Below are 21844 nucleotides of genomic sequence, written 5' to 3'. Positions count from 1 at the left end.
AAAAATAAGCAAAGTGGTTGGATCAATATGAACTTTTTAAGAAAAAAATATCTACAAATTGGTATGATTTATTAAAGTTGTACACTTTATGGCGTAATGCTTATTGTATTTCTTTTATACAGAGCTGATACAAGTGTGTAAGTTGCTTGATTAACTTACCTTTACCATAAGAGTTATGGTCTCATTTGTTAATTTTCCGCGTTCCAGAGTCAGGTTTTTAAGTAGTTTATCTGAATTCGTGTCAAGAAATACCACTCTGGTGGACTCTTCCATCGTCAGGTACAAAGTGTCTGCCATCATTGTCAATAAACCGGCTATAACAAACATGACATGAATTTTACTTTTAACTGAAGTTTATTTATATGCACTCTACTAACCGATTAGAATTAAGGATAATTCATGGACAGCGCAAGAGATTTTTACATATATTATCGATAACACAGTCTTTGGTATTTTAATAAATTGTAAGGTGTGCCTTAACAAACTTTGTTCATCAGATAAATTAGTAAAGAGATTAAAAACTTTCATGTTTTCTCTCCAAAGTCTCTAAGTTTAAATGTTACTGAAATATTTCCAAAAACTACGTACACACATAATTGAGAGCGCCATCAGTATGTCCCATCGTTTTATAGGATAATTTGATTTTTACATCAAAACAGAGCTTTTCCGTATCATTTGGACATATTTCAAATGAAGTATTCAATGGAATAGGGTCCGGCTCTATAGTCATATCAACGTCAACTGTTATAACAGGTTTAGTTCTAAACACAACAACAGTGTCTGATTCATATGCTCCGACTACCATATCTGAAAATAAAAAGTTTTCATTTTATTGGAGACATTATTTTGGTTCATAATTTTGCACTTTAAGTGATTCATTCGTTCATAAGTATTATTTTATTGTTAGAAAAGCTCTACGGAATAAGAGAACATTAATGGCAAAGGTGCCCGCATTGCCATAAGCCTACAGCATGCTAAAAATCTGAATAGGAGTTAAATCTTACACATGATAAAATTTGAATTGTAATATATATATTAGTGATTCGTAATATGTTTCCTTGTAAAGCACATTTATACAGTTTCATCCATAATGAATTTCTACCAATACTATCAAAACAAGATTTCAAATAAATTGAAATCAACTAACCCTACATAAAACACTTTAAATCTTTTAAATATTAATAAAGTTGTATTACAGAATAGAGAATAAACAAATGTATGAACGATTGCAATTGTATGAACGATTGATCTCCCCTTTCTAAAACCAAATATCAACACTATTTATGCTGAGATGGATGTCTTTAGGGGTTTATATCCTAATTTATAAACCACTTCTATCTGTCAATAAGGTTAAAACAACTGTGGTTGTTTTTGGGAGTTCTAAACGTCCATGCTAATTACATCAATTAATTATCATTTACCACGTATATTGCTCGATATAATGAGGACTTTCATCCCATTTCGCGACTTTGAACGAGGAAGGAGGTAAGTTCAGTGACGATATTTAGTCATTTGGAATTGGTTTTGATATAAATTTTATAGAAAAACGAAATACTTCGATAATTTCTCTAGTTGCTGAAACCCCAAAATGTTGAGAAATAGCTTTGAAATGTAATTAGGAGGTATAATTCGTCTCTTTTGCTCACGTTGATAAATGAGCTCGGATCAGTCAAATTTGATGTTTTTGTGCATATACTTCCTCAAAAGAAAAACTTGAATCGAGTGAAATGTGATTATGATGATAATGTTTATGATGTAAATGTTCAATTAACAATAGAACCCCAGATGACAGTGCATTTTGAGAATAATACACATGTCAGTGTACCGAGTATTGCGTTGGAGTTGCCCCGTCCGGTGTCACGAGTATTGCTTTTTTGGTGTAACGAGTATTGGTTATCAATATAGAGTAAATGAAAGTAGTAAACACGAGTATTTTCCGGCATTTAAATTTTTTAAAATATTTTTTTATTGTGTACATTATTTTACTATATGTGCACCAATATTGCAGAGTTCGGAAGTACTTTTTACTGGAAAAACATTGCGGAATTTAATCCAGATTTTCATTCCTTGATCATGAAAAAATCCTTCAGTTCGAACTCAAAGCAAATTTTCTGTGTTTACCAAAGTTCTCCACGTTTGGGCTAATTTTTCGGAAGGATCAACCTTTCCAGAATTTGTTTAATAAATTATTGCATATCTTACTTTAAATAGTAAAAAAAGCATAAAGGTCCATTTTGCTGCCTGAAGAAGATTAGTTCAATATTAGGGATGGTATTGAGCAAGTGTGCAAATATTCTGTTTATCAACCGACTTCATACTTATGCCAAAAATCCATATAAAGGTTAACTTTCGGTCATTTTTGTACCTTGCACTCTAGCAAAACGCAGACCGTCTGCATGTGAAATGTGTTACGGGGCCCATTAGCAATGAGTTACCGTATGACTGCCGAGCGGATACAGCTCAAAAAATCGAAAAATGGATTTTGATAAGATTATGATAAAGGGCAGCAGATGCAATAAGAAGGTTATGTTCCTTATTACCTATTACCACATAAAGGCGTGTTTTAGGGCTGTCTTGTGCTGTCCTGTTTTTGTTTGGGGTCCGCCTTGCTCCTTGCCACTGGTTCGTGTTGCTGGGTCGTAAGGGGTTGCGTTCATTGAACGCCGCTTTTCCTTTTCTTGTTTATCATATTTGAAGGCTTTACAACCCCACCCCTTTTGAGGCCTCAAATAGTGTAAAAACATGCGCTATTTAGAAATTTTAAGTTTGAGAAAATTAATGTTGTTCAAAAGAGTGATCACTTTTTCGGCGCCACCACCACACCCAAGTAAAAAGGTACATCACGGAGGTGCCACAGGGGAGGTGTACCCTCTTCTGTTTGGGGGTTTGAAGTGGGACAGAAGCCCTTCTTATCGCCGAGTAGATTTTGGACTTGGGCGGGGGGGGGGGGGGGGGGGCAAAGGCCTCAGGTCGATTTAAACGTACCGTGTTGTAATCAACGCCGAAAATCTTAGACTTTATCTCAATCAATTGAGAAAGTTGCTGCACTTGAAATCAGTTTTGATGGGGAAAAACAACGCAAAAAAGAGATTTTTGGCAATTTTGAGACGTCCCCCGTTTGTCATGGTAACTGGAAATTTCATATTGAGCATGGTGTTCCACAGGCTATGGTCCAGCCAACATTTTGTGCCCAGTTTTGATCAGTATTGAAGCATTTTTTATAGTTTCATAGCAGTTTTGAACTTGTAAAAGAGGCTTAAAATCAATGTTTTTTTTTCTTCTCCTTCTTTTCAGAGATGGGTCTCTCTTTGGACATGCGTTTAAAGATTTTAACGTCAATTTTGATGGTTCATCCCCTGCTCCCGACCCTGCTTCCGACCCTGCACACACTTTGTTTCATCCATAGTGTGATTTTCAATCAAATTGGAAATTCAATCTCTGTATTTGCCCGTGGGAAAAGAACAGTATTAACACTGAAAATGCATTGTTGAATCTGAATAATTTGAATAGATATCATCATATAAACAGTACATTATCAGCAGAATGTAATGGAATCGATAAACAGACGTGAAAATTAGACAAAAATATCGATTTTCCATACTTATGTGCTAATTTTGTTTTGCAATACACTGTACACTAAAGTTGGGCTATTTTGCAATACTCTGTACACTTAAAATCAATACTCGGTACACTTTCTTGTATCTTTTTTGGCCTGTATCTTTTTGTACTTTCACAGTTTTGCCTGAAATTTGGACAAAGCATACTTGGATTGTGAATAAAAAAATTGCTCGATTCAATTTTTTTATATTGATAATATAATAATTTCTCACGACTCTACAGTATCGCGGTCAGTATTTCCTAGTGAGCAGCAGATCGTTTTGAGGTAGTTTAATCAATTTTACAAATACATGTAATACTTTTACGTCTTTTAGAGCTACAAAAATACCTCTAGATATATAAAACCCGTTGAAATAAATGAAATAGCCATTAGTTTGGAAAACAAGAGCGATCAGTAATCACATGTGTCGCCTCATGATGGCCAATTTCATGTTGGGACAAATTTTGTGACAGACAGACAGACAGACAGACGGACAGTGCACAACTAGACTTGGTACTGATCATTCCTGTAAAGTTTGGATAAAATTGCACCAGTAGTTTATGAGGAGTAGTCCGGACAAGCTTTTGCGTATCTGGCAACACACAGAAAAAAAGACCTTTTTATCAAAGGGCCATAACTCGGCCAAAAATCATTCAACCGGAAAACCCGTGCAATATGTGCAAGGACTTGAGCTACAGAAGGACTTGAGTTACATATCAATCCTGTAAAGTTTCATTGAAATTGCATTAGTGGTATAAGAGAAGTAGTCCGGACAAACTTTAAAATTAAAAATTATTAAAGGGCCATAAATCACTGAACCGGAAATGCTGACAATATGCACAACTAGACTTGGTACTGATCATTCCTGTAAAGTTTGGATGAAATTGCACCAGCTGTAGTTTATGAGCAGTAGTCCGACAAGTTTTGTGACGGACGGACGGACGGACAGACAGACAGATGGACAGACGACGACAGACAGACGACGGAGAAGTGATCCCTATATGTCGCCACTACACAAAAATCGTCGTTGAACTTACCTTCGTTCTCTCCGTTCAAAGTCGCGAAATGGGATGAAAGTCCTCATAATATCGAGCAATATCCGGGGTACGGTATACCGCAGTGATCATTGAGGCGGTGATATTGATGAATATTTTTCAATGTTAATTGTGCACGAAAGGAGGCATCTCCTGTCATAATGCTTGCTGATATATCTTTAGAAAATGTTTTGAAAACGTACACCCTTCTCAGAGGCAAACATAACAAAGATGTTTCAAAAATGAAAGGTCGGATACAATAATATTAGTTTAACTTAAACGATGCTCCTGTTATTATTTGAATTTCTACTTTTTTGCTATTTTTTTTAATTATATTATGCAATATAATTGCCTTAATTATCTTGAGGAAAAATGAACATTGTAAATACATGTATTTCGATATCCACGTCAGCATACCTGGAAATCCGTTATTGTCTATGTCTTCATTTCCATAGATGCTCCACCCAAATGTCCGGATTCCTGGATCTACAGTTTGCCCTTAAAATAGCAGTACATTTACATTTACATAAATTTCTAGGATATAAAATCTAACATCGTACACGCAAGAGAGGTAAGTAAATAGATAAGAGGTATTGCCAAATTAAAGCATAATATATTGAACTTATTTTCATTTGTTTAAAGAATTCAAATTATGTTCGGGTTTAAATGGTTCAATATTATTCAAGTTGGGTGATCAGAGTTCAGGAATGAAATAATGTTTGTTTTTACAATAATTTTGCTTCATTCTGTAATGCATTCAATCATCCCGACAGGCCATGCTCTGTTTGTTTGTTTTTGGTTTCCCAAAATAATGTTACAATTACAACATCTAAATAAAAGCAAAATCACTCTTGCCATCACCAATTACGTCATTTATATGTTTTCGGCCCAAAGACTACGTTCTTAGGTATGGCCATTTTTACTTTTAGTTCACTTTCAAATTGGAATTGTTTGTACAAGTCATTCGAGTTATTAAAGAAAGGCATTATGTAAGCACCTGTTATACGCTGTGTATATTGATCCTTCATTACAGAATATCCACCATTGTAAATATAAATAGCTCCAACGCCATTGTTTTCATATGGAGCTCCGATAGCAACATCTGAAAGAATAGCTACGTTCTCATTCAAATTTGTCTTTCAAGTATATAAACGTGAAGCGAATGAAATAATGTTCATGGAAGATCTAGGCAATTATATCATGTTGCACGGGTCTATTGACAGACACAGATCTGTTGTGTATTCAAATTGAACAGGTTAACAAAACATAGTATTCTAGATAAAACCTACTGCTTAGCATTTCCATGACATTTCATAAAATAAGAATATGCATGGCAGAATATCGAAACGCTTAAACGGAAAAGTGTCACGTCGTTTTTATTTTTTATGCTACTTCTTATATTTTGCAGTCATTTTTGATATATTGTTACAATTAGATTACTGATAATTTATAAGCTGAAATAACAAATTAGAAAGTACACATACCGTTGAGGTTGTCATTGGCTAAATCTCCTACCGATGCGATGCAAGTTCCAAACCTTGCAAACATTGTTTTGTCTTTAATCTTACTATGACGTGTCCCACCAGATAAAACTCCAATAGGCCCACAAACTTGCTGAAATATAAAAAAACTCGTTACAAGATCTGTACATACAAGTGATTAAAAGTGTAAAATAAAGTTATACAAATATAACAAACGTTTTAAAGACCTTTTTTAAAAAATTTAGACGCATTAACAAATAAAATTTGATAAAAATGAATGCATACCGACTTTGAAAACGTGTACACAAAAACACGCCCTTCATCGGGATTTTCCCCAGAATAAAGTGGAGCTGCGACAAGAACTTCATCAAAGCCATCCCCATTTACATCGACTGTTTCAACAACAGCGCCAAACTTTGTTCCCTTTTGTGATGTCCGTATTAGTTTTTCAAAAGCATGTTTTGTCATACCCGGTACGCCTTCTGTTGAACACTATAACAAAAAGATTGTGTTTTTAAAGGACAGGTAAAAACGCAGATGAAATAAAATATTGTTAGTTTAAATGCAAAGACCCAACGGCACTGTTTTGCTTAGACTTTTTTTCATGTGACTGTTTAAAACAGTAGTAGTTCGACACTTATCTTGAATGTTTTGCCTGAGTCTCTATAATATTACTAGATGCTAATGAAAGTCTGATTCCTTATTCAAGTTATTGCATCAGAATCATGTGAAACGAAAGTTCTAGAAGTTCAAAAACATAATAGAATTTGATAAGACACGTTGTCTTTCATTCTTATCCTGTTTTTCAAAGACTATTTGAAATGCTTTGTGTATATTGTAAATTGTAATATACATGTATATTCTGAGAAATAAAATATGTTTAAACTAAAGACAAAATAAATGGGTACTTGTAGTTTGTAAATATATTTCGGAATGTTACAAATTTAATTTATTCTTATTATGAAATCAAAAATCAAAAGAGATATAAGAATTTATTACATCGTAATATGCCCCAAAGTCTATTGTTGTCTTTGGAACGTTTCCTTTAAATATCACCGCCTGAAATAATGTTTATAAACAATAAGAACAATTAAAACACGGAAGAAAAACGTTTAACCAGATTTTAATTTTTATCTTATCGGTATTCATATATAAGAGGATGATATTTTATACATTAAGTGTTGTTTTCTCCTTTTATAAGTGACCACGTGCTATCTCCTTAAGGATAGAGTGCTAATACTTATCAGTGGCTTTGAATTATTCTACATATCAAACAGTTAAATAACTGATAAAAAACTAACGTAACAAATGTATAGAAATCTATAGAAATATAATTATATATCTATACCTTTATCATTAATCTAAATCAACCAAATAAAATCGTTATTTTATTTTTATGTACATTAAAACAAGTGTGTTAACACGTTTTTTTTTCTCTCCTCTAATCTTCGCCTTTCTTTCCACTTAAGTCGAAAAAACAAACAAACAAACAACAAAAACAACAAAAAATATTAATAAAGTGTTACAAATGGACATTTTCTTTGACATCGATACATTTAAAAGCATGCATATCTTATTAACAATTTTCTCTATTTTTTTCAGTCGAATTGTATTTGACATTATACTCTCCTATGAATTGAAATTATAAGTAGAAAGTCAAATGCCAGGCTAAAATAAAACTATACCTGACCAACGTGTCCCATAGTTTTTATTCCATTGTAATTAGGCGCACCGACAACTATGTCTGCATCCATTTTAAATCTTCCAGCTTTAAGATCGTACCCTAGAATTAAATCATTTTATAGTACTAAGTATTTAACTTTGTAGTTTATAAAAGTTTTAGTAAAATAAATAACCGATTCTTTTCATATGCAAAAACTATTTGCAGGGTTTCGAATTCAAATAGTCAGATTTTTAACATTTCCATTGTCACGTAAAATTCCATTGTTCAACGAATAGCGTACAAAAGCAAGTTTGTGTAACAAAAATATAATTAGTATTTCAATGATAAATAATTCTCACCAAAATATGTGGTATCAGAGATGTTAAGTGTTTGTCTGATCACCCATTTCTTTCCTGGAGAACTAAATGCGCCTAGATAAAAAAAACTCTCAATGGGTTATTGAAGCATTTGCATCACTTGCATCAAGGTTATAAAACTTTATCTAATGAAATATTTTATAAACGTTTAAGAACTGTTAAAGTAAAATTTTGTTGTTTCATTTATCTTATACTCGACAGTGTTGTAAAGTAGAATGTTCCTGTTATTTGATATATTTGCCTTCTTTTCGTAAACACGATAAAAAACGTTCCGGAACAAAAATAGTATTCTGCAGTTTTAAGTAGGGTTATTAACCTTTTATCAATGATTTTGTACATGCGCCATTTGCCCTGAAGAAAAAATACCAACATATTTCTTTCATCTAGGCATTGAAGAGTAATTATTTTTCAAAACTTAAACAAATACTTTTGGAGACTGCAGACGGGATAACTATAGCTTTATACTTATATAAATGTATAATACTTACTTTATATTAGTAATTTATAGATAAATGATATTACATGCATATATTGTTTAGTATGTTTATATTGATGTATGAATACTACGGAAACGTATAGCGACCACCCCGACATGTTAGTTAAAACAGGATTTTTGACAATTTATTTAATACATATTATATACCTAACCAATTTTTACAAACTAACTTGATCTGAAACATTTATCTCGTTATATCTACCGCCCCTGCATTTTGGTAAAAACAGAATTTAAGACAATTTATTGAACGCACACACGATATATATCTGACCAATATTAACATTGCTATATGATCTTGAATATATATCATTTACTCAATCTGCTGTTTATATTGCTGGATTAAAATTTATGTGAAATTTTTCAGTTCATTTATATGTATTAGTTATATATACTTGATGTTTTTTATTCGCATACCTCTATCATTATGAAATATAATTTAACATATTTTACAATTTATATTTGATAATGAGGACAGAAAAATCCTACACAATCTAAAGCTTTCTTAAAGGTTATATATGGATTATAGCCCTTTGAATGACGGTTTCTGTATTTCAAAGATTAAGGAATGTGACTCCTCCATTACGCGCGCAAATATGGCAGATCGTTTGTCGTATCAGAAAAGTAACCGAAAGATTTCTCTCCATCACCAGCATATATTATCTTTATTAGCAACTGGTTGATTAAGCCTTTTTTACATTTTTATCTTTATCATGTAACATCCTCTGTACAAGCCAATTTAAATCAATGAGTAGCTCAATTGGTGGAAATTATCATTTTAACTGCATATTATAAATATTTTGCAAAAAAGAGATTTTATGAAAAATATAAAATAGCGTGCGCTTCATCACCATAACATTTGATGTTGACCGCATTCTTGTAAGTTTCTATAAATGGATAGTTTTATATGATGTGTAACACGAGAAAAGTCAAGACATTTGTATTTGATAAAGGAAGCAGTTAAATCAAGTTATGTCGTAAATCATATATTATACGTATTTTTTCGTAATCTAACGTACGTTTTTCATCTTATAATGCAAGATAAACTACTTTTAACTTTCTGACAAACACTTACATCTTTTTAAATATGTATTTCTTTCCTCAAAGCATATTTACATATAACAAACATTCTATAAAACTATAAAAAGGTCATTTGATATGTATCATATAAGGGTGGTCGCTATACGTTTCCGTAGAATACAGTCATGGATAAGTAATTCATTTGAAATTTTCGAAACGACAGCATTTCTTTTATTCATGGATTCGTGGATTCTAAAACATTTCAATTGTTCAACTGGTACCAAATTGTTCAATGTCATCTAAATATATCAGTCCTTAATATACACAACTAATAGAATTGAAATAAATGAGGAAAAACCTCTCCAGTCATCTACACCTGGACCTCCAACGAGCTCATAACCGTCCTAGAGAAAATATAAAAAAGGGTCAACATTGAAACAGATGTACTCAAAAGCAACACAAGATGTCATAAACAATATGATATTTTACTAACAATTTGAGATCAAATACTTAACAACGTTCGATATTGTTTGGTAGTGTCCTAATATTTATACTCGGATATAAACTAATATGACTTTCTTGAGCACAGCTGTATCTATAACTCGCACCTTACCAGGCGCTTTAATACCAAGAAATAATTTGATATCAGACATTTTAATTTTGTGCCCTCTTAAAGGATAACAATGTAATTTTCGTAAATAATATTGTGACCTTTGTAAAAGCCAGTGAAAATCCTGCTTCAGCGTAACTAAAGACGGGTCTACCACTTGAAGAGCTTACTGTACCCTTACCCGGACTAGCCCAAAATGGCCAACACCTGAGTAAAAGAAAAGAGAAAATAGGTAAGTATTTATAAAAACACAAATGGCAATTGACTTATCATTTAAAAAAGAGCAATAATATTTAGTAAAGTGTGTTTCTCCTCAGAAGGAAAAACACCTTATTCTGTATATTCAGGTAACATGTTTTTGAAGTAGCAAACATTTCCTTTAGAAATAAGAAGAATAATATATGTATGATAAAATAAACTCTTATCTTTCCATTTATAAGATAAAATATTGTTTGAGAAATGTCACGAAAAAAAGTGAAAAGAAATTTGTAATTGTTGTTTATGTAAAATTTATGTAAGCAGTTCCTGTGACAAAAATACATTCGCTTATTTAAAAAGAGAGTGAAAAAAGAAAATGTCTTGAAGTAAAACATTGAATTTGTGAATATTGTTCATATGTTAAGAAACCCAAGCCAGCAGTGTTAAAGACTATGTGCAATGGTACATTAAGCCTCGGAAACATACATTTCTTCTTCTTTAGAAAGCGCTAACATGAATTTTATAATGTTTAAGTAATGGTTTTAGAGAATGTTACATGCTGTAAGCCGAAGAAAGAAGCGATAAATGTGAAATAATTTGTCACAAATAAGCAAAATGTAAACTAAGAAGTATTTAATTCCATACAAAATACTTGACTATAACTTTACTTATTGCCAAAAAAGAGCAATTAAAGAAAAAAGACGGTTAAGGTTATTGGTCTATGAGTAACTTTTTGGATACTTTAAAACAGCAAATTTAAAAAAGATCAATAAAAGCATTTCTAAGGCATAATTGGCCTTTAGGAAAATTCTTAAATTGATTTAAAGCTACTGGCCTCCGGATTGTAAAATAAAAAAGTAAAGTTTCAAATACACGGTAAAATTGATCTAGTTAGGTCTAATGCGAAGATACATTTTAATTGACATCTTAATTTAAGAAAGAAAGTTGACATAACAGTCAATATATCGTGTTTCTCCCTTGCATTATGTATTACGTTACTAAAGCATTACTAATTATAAATAGGAGAACATCTGACTTGTACGAGGGGACGAAGCCCCCGAATATTAATCAGATTGCCGAATGTTTTGATGTTCTTTCTCTTGTGTATTATAGTCAAACATAAAAACAAGTTCGTTTTGTCACAATTTTAAACCCGAAAAAAAGTAACCAATAAACGAGCATCTGAATATGATATTTCTATCGCTTTCCCTTTCTCTGCCATCACAATAAGTAAACCCCAGCAAAAATGAGCCAATCAAAAAGCATGCTCTTGAGTGCGGGTAACTAATACCTGCAATTTAATTAACACCCTGTGTATGTATATTTACGATTTAACTCTGTCACATTTTCAACAGCAAGGTCCCCAAACTATGATACAAGAGGTAATTAATTAATTATAATTTTAGTGCCATAATTAACTACAAATATCAAAAACAAGGCAGTGATTCGTTTTACTCTATGTTTGATACGATCCCGAATTCCGCACTGTCCGGGTCACATGTCGCGATTTTGCCCTGTACAATCACGTGGTTCTAAAAAAACGAATGAAAGAATTCCGTAGTAAATAACAGAAGGTATTTCGCGTTAGCGACTCATATCAGAACAAAAACAGGTTACAATATAAACATGTTTAAGCGTCATTTAGATTTTTTCAACTAGATAATGTTTTTAAGAGGGTTTTGAAATATTATTACATGTAAGACGGTAGTTTTGTTGTTGTTGTTTTTTGTTTTTGTTGTTGTTATCTTTTACAGGCCTGCTGCTTTAATGAAGAATAATTTACATCTTAATGGAAGAGACCAAAATATTTCGTTTTATCACTTCTGCGAGATGAAATTAAAAAAGATCGTTTCAAAATAAGTTACAATTTATCACACTGATTACAAGTTTAATAAGGTTGTTGTCATAAGTCTTAAACAATTCATTACAATTAAAGAAAGTGTAATATTTGCTTAAGATTAGGAATGCAAATAGCATGCATTTTCTTCCAAATGAGACTTAAACAAATGTTAAGTATTCAAACATTGACATCGACTCGCTTGTGTTTCTCGACCATAACTGAAAAGGGTTTATATTATGCCTTAAAAAGATGACAAATACTTTAAAAAGAAATAAATAAATAGATTTATAATAATAAAATTATTAAACAAACCCGAATGAACCGTCCACTGTGCAATTTATTGCTTTTAGATTGTTAGTCAATTTAATGCACTTTCCAACCATATAATTCTTCAAGTTGTTTTCGTAAGTCTCGTAAAATGGATTTTTCCATCCAGGGGCACACACCTGTAGGGTAATTATACTAAATTACATTGTGTAAAGAAAGAATGGATTCAACTGAATAGAAAGCCAACTGTTGATCATTCAAATTTCATTACTATAATAAGCTTTAATAACATTATATAGAGCATAATTACCATAGCCATTGGTATTGTGGCGTAATTTGAATTGTTCCCATTTTGAATGTAGTATTTGTTTACTGCCAAAGAAGAGCCGAGTCTGCTGTTCTGTTCACAAGCCGTACGAGTCTTGTCGTTTCTTCTTAATTTTTCTGAAATAAGATCTTGTTAATGCTAATCATTATTTGTTCGAAATAGCAAATGTTTCTAAAAAATGTTTAAAGAATTCCTAGATACAGTAACTGCTATATGTGTATTGAGTTTCGTTTAATTTCCATTAAAGTATGTTAGGCTACTAGTGAAATGAACACAAATTTAATTATGGATAAGAAGAGATCATATTGAAGGAGATATCTTTTTGTGAAAGAATGTAAGAGTCGGTTTTATCTGTCCTATATTCTTTGTAGAACAACTTGAAAACTGCGTGTGCAAGAGGGCGTGGACGGTGAGTTGAAATAAGCACTACCGTCCATGAAGAGCATCAATCAGACCGATCCTGCAACATTTTCAGTTTTGAATGAGAGATATTTTCTTTTCTATTTAAAGTCTGTTAAGTAGTGAAGATAGAATAAACAGCATCTTATCGCTTAGACATTCATTTGTTCTGGTCTTAGTTTACTGAACAGAGCAGCATGTTATTAACTTTTTTGCATGACATCATATTATATTTTTTCTGTAGATAATCCGTGTTCAGAAAGAAACGACCAATTTATTCAAGAAGTTAAATTAAAAGAGAACAGACCAATAGTTTCACGTATGAGATCATAAGGTTGGGGAGGGTAGACTATCCATGATTTATAAAGTTTACAGATAAAGAATGTGCCTTAAATGCTTAAACAAATACATACGTGTATAAAAGAAATTTGATATACACGTAGTATATAAATAGATGTGTTATGATGTTTTAGACGTTTTCAAGTTCATTCCGTAAGGGGAAAAGGCGAGATTTAAACAATTAATCATTCAAACGTCTTGTCAGGTATGTATCGGAATATGGTATTTAGTGTGGTGCTCCAGTCTTTTTCTTTAGTCTCACACTAGCTATTGTGGAATCTGAACCTTTTCTTGTGTCATGTTGAACTCGTATATTTTTTATAAGGAGCAATTTAAAACTCTGGTAAAAGGGATATCTCTATAAAGCAATGTCTACATTAAACAATATTGATGGCAGCTTTGGTAAATCAAATAAGAGATATGAAAAGTCTTACACCATTCATTTGTAGTGAAAAATATTTGTTCTAACTAAAAAGTAATTGTGAATTTACATTTACTTCACGCGATAATCAAAAGATGTCGTTAATTAAATGTTAACTTACCACACACGTCGGAAGCTCCGGATGTATCAACCAATTTACAAGTCTCATTTCTCTTTAGGGTAACTGTACACTCATGTAATAACCCATGTCCTCGAATACCTCGATATGTATCATTAGGGGCACCAACCAGAAACCTTAACAAAATCATATTCATTATAAATGACAAACATTTTCACCAGACATTGCACAACAAAATAACAATAAAACCTACATTTATGTTCAATTAAAAGCCAAGGCATTTTTTTCTCCATCACAACCTTGCATTTATACTTAAAGTTAAAGGAATTTTACCTATTTTATTTTCATCGTCAAACCACACTTCTGTTTTGAAAATTGAATTCTTCATTTATTTTTTTTAAATAAGAAGTATCGGGATTTATATATTTCAAAGAACCATGAGTACATATTTTATTTATTTATTAATTAATTAATTAATTTATTGATTTATTTAACAAAGGAATCACTTCAATGTTATAATGTCATTATTCCAGACGTACATCAAATGGTAAACAAATCTCGGACAGATACATTTTTTCCACGTCATCTCTACAAAAACCTCAAAGGAATGCCTTTTATTTGTAAAGAAGTTAGTTAGATACTATATTAACTTTTACCATGTATGACTTACACAAAATAAGAACACATAGCTTTACATTACAGCCTATTTTAAATAAGCGACAATAACCACTTTTTTGGATTCGTTACACGTACTTAAGTAATATGATAGGACTATTTTTGGTGGAAATACGGGGGGGGGGGGGGTTAAAAATAAAAGTAAATATTTGACTTACGTTTTGTTATTCTCGTCAGTCTTCCAACCAGGTGCCTGGACAATTGCCACAGTATATCCAAAATGTGAACCTGTTACGCCTTTTACAATTCCGGTTTTCTGTTCTTCAATATTATACGAGTCAAGTATCCTTATCAAATTTATCAGATTAATAAGAGCTGCTGAATAATCCATGATATAATGCATTCTTGTACAAATATGAATATATAATTAGTATAACAATTAAATCCAATGCAAGAAATAGATTAACATAATTATGTTGTTACTTCTTTTTTACATAAGGTAGTCTTTTTCCTCCAATTGTAATTGTCTTCGTTAATGACACACGTTATACAATTGCTTGAGTGGTTTAAGCACTTGATAAAAAAAATCGACACTTTATAAGTTTGCATTTAATGAGTTCACAATTGCGATGTGGTAATAAGTACTTACTTTTCTTGAAACTACGTGATTGTTTTTAACCTCTTTGAGGATAATTTAAGACTTTTTACTTATAAGAAATATAAGGAAAAGAATAAGTTTGAGTACCAAAACGACAAACCACTCAAGTGTTTGCTCAGTTTGTAAAATATTTACAATTGACCATCAGGCAATGGTGTAATATAATTTTGTTGCTTCATCCGTGTGTATATAGTATTATTTCTCTAAAAATGAATTTGAGACATACTGTTTTTGCCCTTAAAGCCCGTCTGTCTGTCTTTCTGTTTGACGAAACTCAACAGCAGAGATCGGATAGGAACCCTTTACGTGCATAATGACGGTAAGTTCTGTTTCGATGCACGATTTGGTCGCTAGAGCCGAACAAAAGAGAAACAGCTTTCAAACTAAAGTCGAGATTTCGACGACACTTCACAGAAGTGATAAGTACCGTGCCTAGTTATGCAAATCGCCGGAACGTGATGCTTTTAAGGTAGACCATCGGTAATGCATTACCTCCACTTTGAAGAGTATTCAAATAGTCTAGAATCGAAATGATCCCAAGAGCTAAAGAAACAAAGCCTTATCTGGCTTTCAAAGGTTAAACTGCGGGCAAAATTTCTACGGATTTTCACAGGTGTATTAAGTACCAACCATAGTTGTGCATATTGCGGGCACGCTCCGCTTCGTTGCACAGAATGGCCGTCAAATGCAAAATTAATAAACCTTGTCCGGCTTTAACAGGTCAAACTGCAGCAGGATTTCGACGAAACTTCTAAAATTGTTCATTTCGACGGCGTACTACCTGTCACTGTAAAAAATACTCCACAGCTAAAAGTATTAAAATCTGTTTTCGGCTTTCAATGTCAAACAGCTAAGTGAATTCCGACGAAACTTCACAACTGTGATCAGTACTAACTTTTGTTGAGCATATGCTAGCTGTACAGAATTGTCGCCAGAGCCAAAAATATGTAAACCTTGTCCGGCTATTAAAGGCAAAAATATAATATAATGGTAAAATATTGACAAAACTAGTTGATATCGCCAGCATTTTCCGCTTCACTACACAAAATGGTCCCGAAGCTTAAATAAGTAAAACCTTGTCCGGCTTTCACAGGTCAAAGGGCTGGCGGGATTTCAATAAAATGTAACAGATGTGATCAATACTAACCCATTTTATGCATATCGTCTGCAATTTCCGCTTGGCTGCACAAAAAGGACGCCGAGATCAAATTAAAAAGAAATGTATGTCCGGCATTCACAAGCTGTGTTACAAGTATCTTATATGCAGACACTAGAGCATATATTGATTGTTCAATATCATCTCCGTCTATATTTTGTATTCTGTGTTTTTTACGACAGTGAACACTTTTAACAACTTCAGAAACAATTATTCTCGGCGACATTATTGCAACAATGTCAGATAATGAGCTCGAATAAACCATGAATTAATTTAATAGACTTCCGCTTAAATGTCACTGACGCTGATTGGTCACATATGTAAGACATTTTCGTGTTATTTAATCTGAAACTGTGCCAATTTATTATAGCTATTCACATGCAATTTCATTTGAAACAATCGGATCAGAAACGTCACACATAGCCTCTATTGATAGCTGATAGATCAAATTCCATCTGTGTTTAATACATGTAGCTTAAACTCTTTATGATGTTCAACTACAGCTATCACTAGATAACTAAAATCTTAACTTTCCGTCTGTAATACATAAAGTATTTCTTCATTTCAACAACATTTTTCAGCTTCACCACTATTTCTACAATCTGATTAAACTAATGACTTTCACCATTCGCACTATAAAAAAGCCACTGTTCTAATCCTTAGAGTACATACGGAGAAGACAAAAATTTACTCAGTAAAGTTTATTGACTATCATACAGGTATAAATAAAAAAAGATTTGTAATTAAGGTGTAGAAAGAACGGCTTGCTGGGTGTTTGATGCCGTATTAAATCAAGCTATTATACAAATTACTTCAAAGATTAATCTACATTCCTATATATAGGAGTAGCATTCAATACAAAATAGTGTTGCATATATGACCACTTTCATTAAATAAAATCTTTAGGGAATAAATTGATTAGATTATCTTACCCGTAATCAGCTACTTTATTATATGAATTTATCCATTTAAATATATACATGTATTTATATCAATAAAAAAATCAACTTCAGTCTGTTGAATGGTACGATACTTGAGTTTATAGTATCCTAGCACACATACGATGGGGAAAAACATTGTTATCCATATGCAGATTCTTTAAACATTTGCTGCAATTTAATTCAAGAGATATATTAAATTAAATTGCAATAATTGTTTAAATGATCTTTATGTGGATAACAATGTATATATCAAGCATTATCAATTAAACAATAGTAATAAATTAACACAAACCAATAAGTTCAAAATAGTAATAGATAGAGGCCAATCAAGTCTTTTCTACTAATACAGGATTATTTTTTAATTGAGTGGTATGAAATATGATAATTTTCATACAACAAGGTGAAATAAAATCCTGTATCTAAATAAAAAAACTGTTCATTATATGATTATATTTTTTTTTTCTCGTTACATTATAGCTTAATTTTTGTGTATGGGCTGAATTTAGAAAAAAAGTAGTTCGGCAAGACATCGGTGAAAATACGGGAAAATATGTTTATCTATAGTGAAAAAGAATTACAGTGAAAATTCTAAAATTGAAAAACACGCATTTTATTTAATCAATATATTTAAAATTCATAAGTGTATAATTAAAAGTGTTCATTTGCTTTGCGCTTTATATGTATATTAGACGTTTGCCTTGTAGGTATTATTATATTTGCAGACATTTTCCTAAATTTGAAAAAAATGGCTTATCTTTGGTTGGTTATAGGTTAGTTTATAAATTGTAGAGATCTTATCGTTACGGTAATAAAATGTCAGCATCTTTAGACTTATCATAATAACCCTTGAAAAAGGAATGGAAATTAGTTAACATTCAAACCTTAGGTCACATAGTAATATTTTGGACAATTTTTAACAGCCACCGGGCATTATATATGAGTCATTCTGTTTTGTTGGCAAACCCAAAGTTTTTATAAAAATATTTTGAAGTGTTTGAAAAACTATAGTCTTTGACTATAGAACATTCGAAGTTAACAAATATTTCACAGTTGCGTAAACTATTTATTTTTCATTGTAAGTTTTTTTGGAAAAAGAAAGAAGCAAAACCACGTTCAAAAATTGAGGCGTTAAGTCTTTATAATTATAAAGGAATGAGAATATCATATACCGGCGACAAACAAGCTTAATGTTGAAAAGACATTTTGAAAAATGAAGATTAGGGTTAATTATATGATATAAAATGGCTGCAATTTGATTGATTCAAACAGGAGTCAACTGAACAAATTATAAAACCATATTCACCAGGTGTAGTATCTCATTCACTGACCGATTTTGATTCTCCCAATCTTAATTAGAATCAGCCTCATATTCAAAGACAATTAACTGCCCGTACGTAAATCATATTTACTGAGTGAGAGTATGATTAAGGCATGCGCAATTATGACTAGGTTTAGTATCATATTAATGGGCTAGACTTTACCTAAAATAGAATCAGACTCATATTCAATGACCATACAACATTGACTATTTGAAACTTTGCATTTTGTTCTTTATGAAATATTTTTCGATTTAAATCTGTTTACTCCACAATGATAGGTAAAAGTTACACCGCAATGATAAATGCATTTAAATTAGGTTTTACATTTTGTGTTTTTATTTCTTATCTTAGGCTAATCATATAATAACACAATTATTGAATAATGATTCATTGAATATGAGGTCACATCGTGTTTAATGGCTCACTAGACAATAATTATATAATGAAGTATTAAATATCTAAACATATTCGTCGAATTTATTAGGTTTATTATCAGTTCAGGCATATTTTACCACACTAAGGTTTTTCTCGAATGGAAAAGAGAGAATACCTGTTTGAATCTTTGACTTTGTTTAAGAAAAGTTGGTGAGGTTCATATTCAAACTTCAATTCCAGGAAACATTATGTGTAAGCTGTATATTTATATAAAATGGAACTATTTTAATACATAGTATATGTCATTTCATTTACATTTGTGACTTGCCATTCATTTTCGCACATTCTACTGTGATTAAAAGACCGAAGTAAGGTAAAAGTATATATTTCTCCTGATTAAAGAATAGAACTCTATTTTTATCATTACTTTTTTCTTGAATTCTCGAATAAATGGAGGAAAGCAAGCAGTATGGATATGTGCAATTTAAAAATTAAATGTATTAGTAAAAATTGTTTTAAACCTTCCCGATTTCCCCAAATTGCCGGTAACGACACATTCCAACCCCATCTACAACACACTTGATCGGCCTCGCCATCGGATTCCGAAAGAAAAAAAAAAATGTGTTTTATCTCTGTCATCCTAACTTTATGATTTTAATAGTTCTGATTTGTCTTTTAGTTGTCTTGTTTTTTTTTAATTAACTACACTTTTTAAATTTATAAAAATCAGTATCATTCATTCGTTGCCCTGTAGGTAGGGAACATAATTTCCGTACAAAATATGATGTTTTTTCGCTGTAACTTATATTTAAAACAATGAAAGAAATTGGAATTTTACCCAAATATTTTTTGGTTCTTAATTACGAAACATCCTTTTTGAAACATGAAATTAAACATTTGACCGTAGAAATGTATCTTTAAAGTAGGGCATTATAAGAGGCCACAAATCGTGTGGACAACTCAATTTACAGGACATTATGTCTCAAAAAATTTTGAAGTCGTTAATTGAAATTAATCTTCAAATAATCAGCAAGGAAACTACGACTATTGAATGGCAAGTTAAGATATTGAAAAAAAAAACAGTATGTCAGTAAAGTAGACACGGCAGCCATGTTTGTTACAAAGAGGCCAATATATTGGGTGTAATTGAAATAAACACTATAAACTCAATTAACTTATTGCTTCTTCATAATCCTTAAACGTATGAAACATTTTGATATTTAAATGGAATTATGTTCTATGTCATACAGTTTCCTTTTAACCTCATGTAGCATGTTTCAAAAACCATAAAATCTGTTTTATTTACATTTCATGTAGAGTTTCCTCCCATGGGCGTAACCCGTTTCCTAATATGTTTTTTTTTCATTTGCATTTCCTTGTAAACGACAACAACGACATACTGTTTGGACTTAATTTAAAATTATTTTTAATCATTAAAATATGTTACGGTTGTTTCCTGAGATTACGCTGAGAAGAATTAAAAGAAAACCTATATAAAATAACCCATTAATGGCATCAATATTCGGGTATGCGCAGAGCATAGTATTCCCCCACATGACCAGGTCATGAAATAACTAGTAAACAAAAGGGCATGTTAGTAAATAAAAAACCGAATCAACAATATTTTCCTGAGAGTGGTTTTGTTGTTATTTACTTTGAAAAAGAACGTGTGTGTACGGTTCAGACCGGATGATTTTTTTATTGAGGCAAAAAATAAAGCAATATTCGACAGGAATAGATATTGTCCGGTAACCTGATTGTCAGGAAAATATAAAGGATCCCAGTATACAAATGCTTTTTTCGAAATGTAAAAGAAATACAAAACACAGTTGCAATTATGAAATTTAATCAAGAATACTTGTTTTCATTTTAAACATTTCTTTGAATTGTAATGATAGTTAATGACTGAGAAGAAATCAGAATGTTTTATATTTTAAGCAATACCAATATTGATTTCTCATAGAATAAACTTTATTTAAAGAGAGCTTGATAAAATATCAATTGTTATGTTACAATAGTAAAATTATATCATTTTTTTATGAAATATTACATTGTGCCATAAAGAATACAAAATGAAGAGGATATTACATTATTAAATGGCAAAAGTCAAATTACAAAAAAAGAAGTAACTGTAACATTGTTACAAATAAACACATTGATGAAATCAATAAAACAATGGTTATTTAAAACATAAAACTAATAGAAAGAATTTATAATGGATTTGTATGTGTATGTTTTGTTTCCTATGTTCTTGCTTTTTTCTCTTTTATTCAAAGCGTAAGGAATGATTTTGAATGGATGGTGTATGAGGTGTTTGGAATGAATGCACAGGTGGCAAATTAATATGGATTCTATTGTAACATATGTGTTGATATTTTATCGTAAACCATGACTGTTATGTAAAGGTGAATTACTGTATTGTTATGAATGAATTACATAAATGAGAAAATAATCAATAAGGCCATTATGGCTCTGAATCGCACATTGTATCAACATATTTCATTGTTTCGTAATGAGATGTTTAAAAATCATTTATGGGACTTCCGATTGGCAAATGATATAAGCAAAGCATTCATTTAAATTTGTTTTCTATCTATTTAAGTGAGTGAAATGAGCAATTGTTACAAATTTTT

At 31.5% G+C, this 21844-nt stretch overlaps 1 protein-coding gene across 1 annotated transcript in view; it reads right to left on the bottom strand.

Annotated features, from left to right (window-relative positions):
* The window catches only part of LOC132758436 (integrin alpha-4-like), a 31608-nt gene extending 16346 nt beyond the window's left edge, over positions 1-15262 (bottom strand). Inside the window, exons 1-15 of the mRNA XM_060750112.1 lie at positions 14981-15262; positions 14190-14323; positions 12892-13025; positions 12627-12760; positions 10378-10483; positions 10025-10070; positions 8136-8207; positions 7799-7896; positions 7113-7172; positions 6399-6605; positions 6117-6246; positions 5630-5734; positions 5050-5130; positions 589-807; positions 160-314 (exon numbers count right to left, since the gene is read on the bottom strand). Of these exons, the coding sequence (XP_060606095.1) occupies positions 160-314; positions 589-807; positions 5050-5130; positions 5630-5734; positions 6117-6246; positions 6399-6605; positions 7113-7172; positions 7799-7896; positions 8136-8207; positions 10025-10070; positions 10378-10483; positions 12627-12760; positions 12892-13025; positions 14190-14323; positions 14981-15165 (1866 nt within the window). The 5' untranslated portion in view covers positions 15166-15262. The remainder of the gene's footprint in view (positions 1-159; positions 315-588; positions 808-5049; positions 5131-5629; positions 5735-6116; positions 6247-6398; positions 6606-7112; positions 7173-7798; positions 7897-8135; positions 8208-10024; positions 10071-10377; positions 10484-12626; positions 12761-12891; positions 13026-14189; positions 14324-14980) is intronic.
* Between the last annotated feature and the right edge of the window lie 6582 nt (positions 15263-21844).

The sequence above is a fragment of the Ruditapes philippinarum genome, unplaced genomic scaffold, assembly GCF_026571515.1.
Source record: "Ruditapes philippinarum isolate M1 unplaced genomic scaffold, ASM2657151v2 ctg9546_1_1_1_1, whole genome shotgun sequence".
Lineage (NCBI taxonomy): Eukaryota > Metazoa > Mollusca > Bivalvia > Venerida > Veneridae > Ruditapes > Ruditapes philippinarum.
This window is presented reverse-complemented; position numbering and strand designations above follow the sequence as displayed.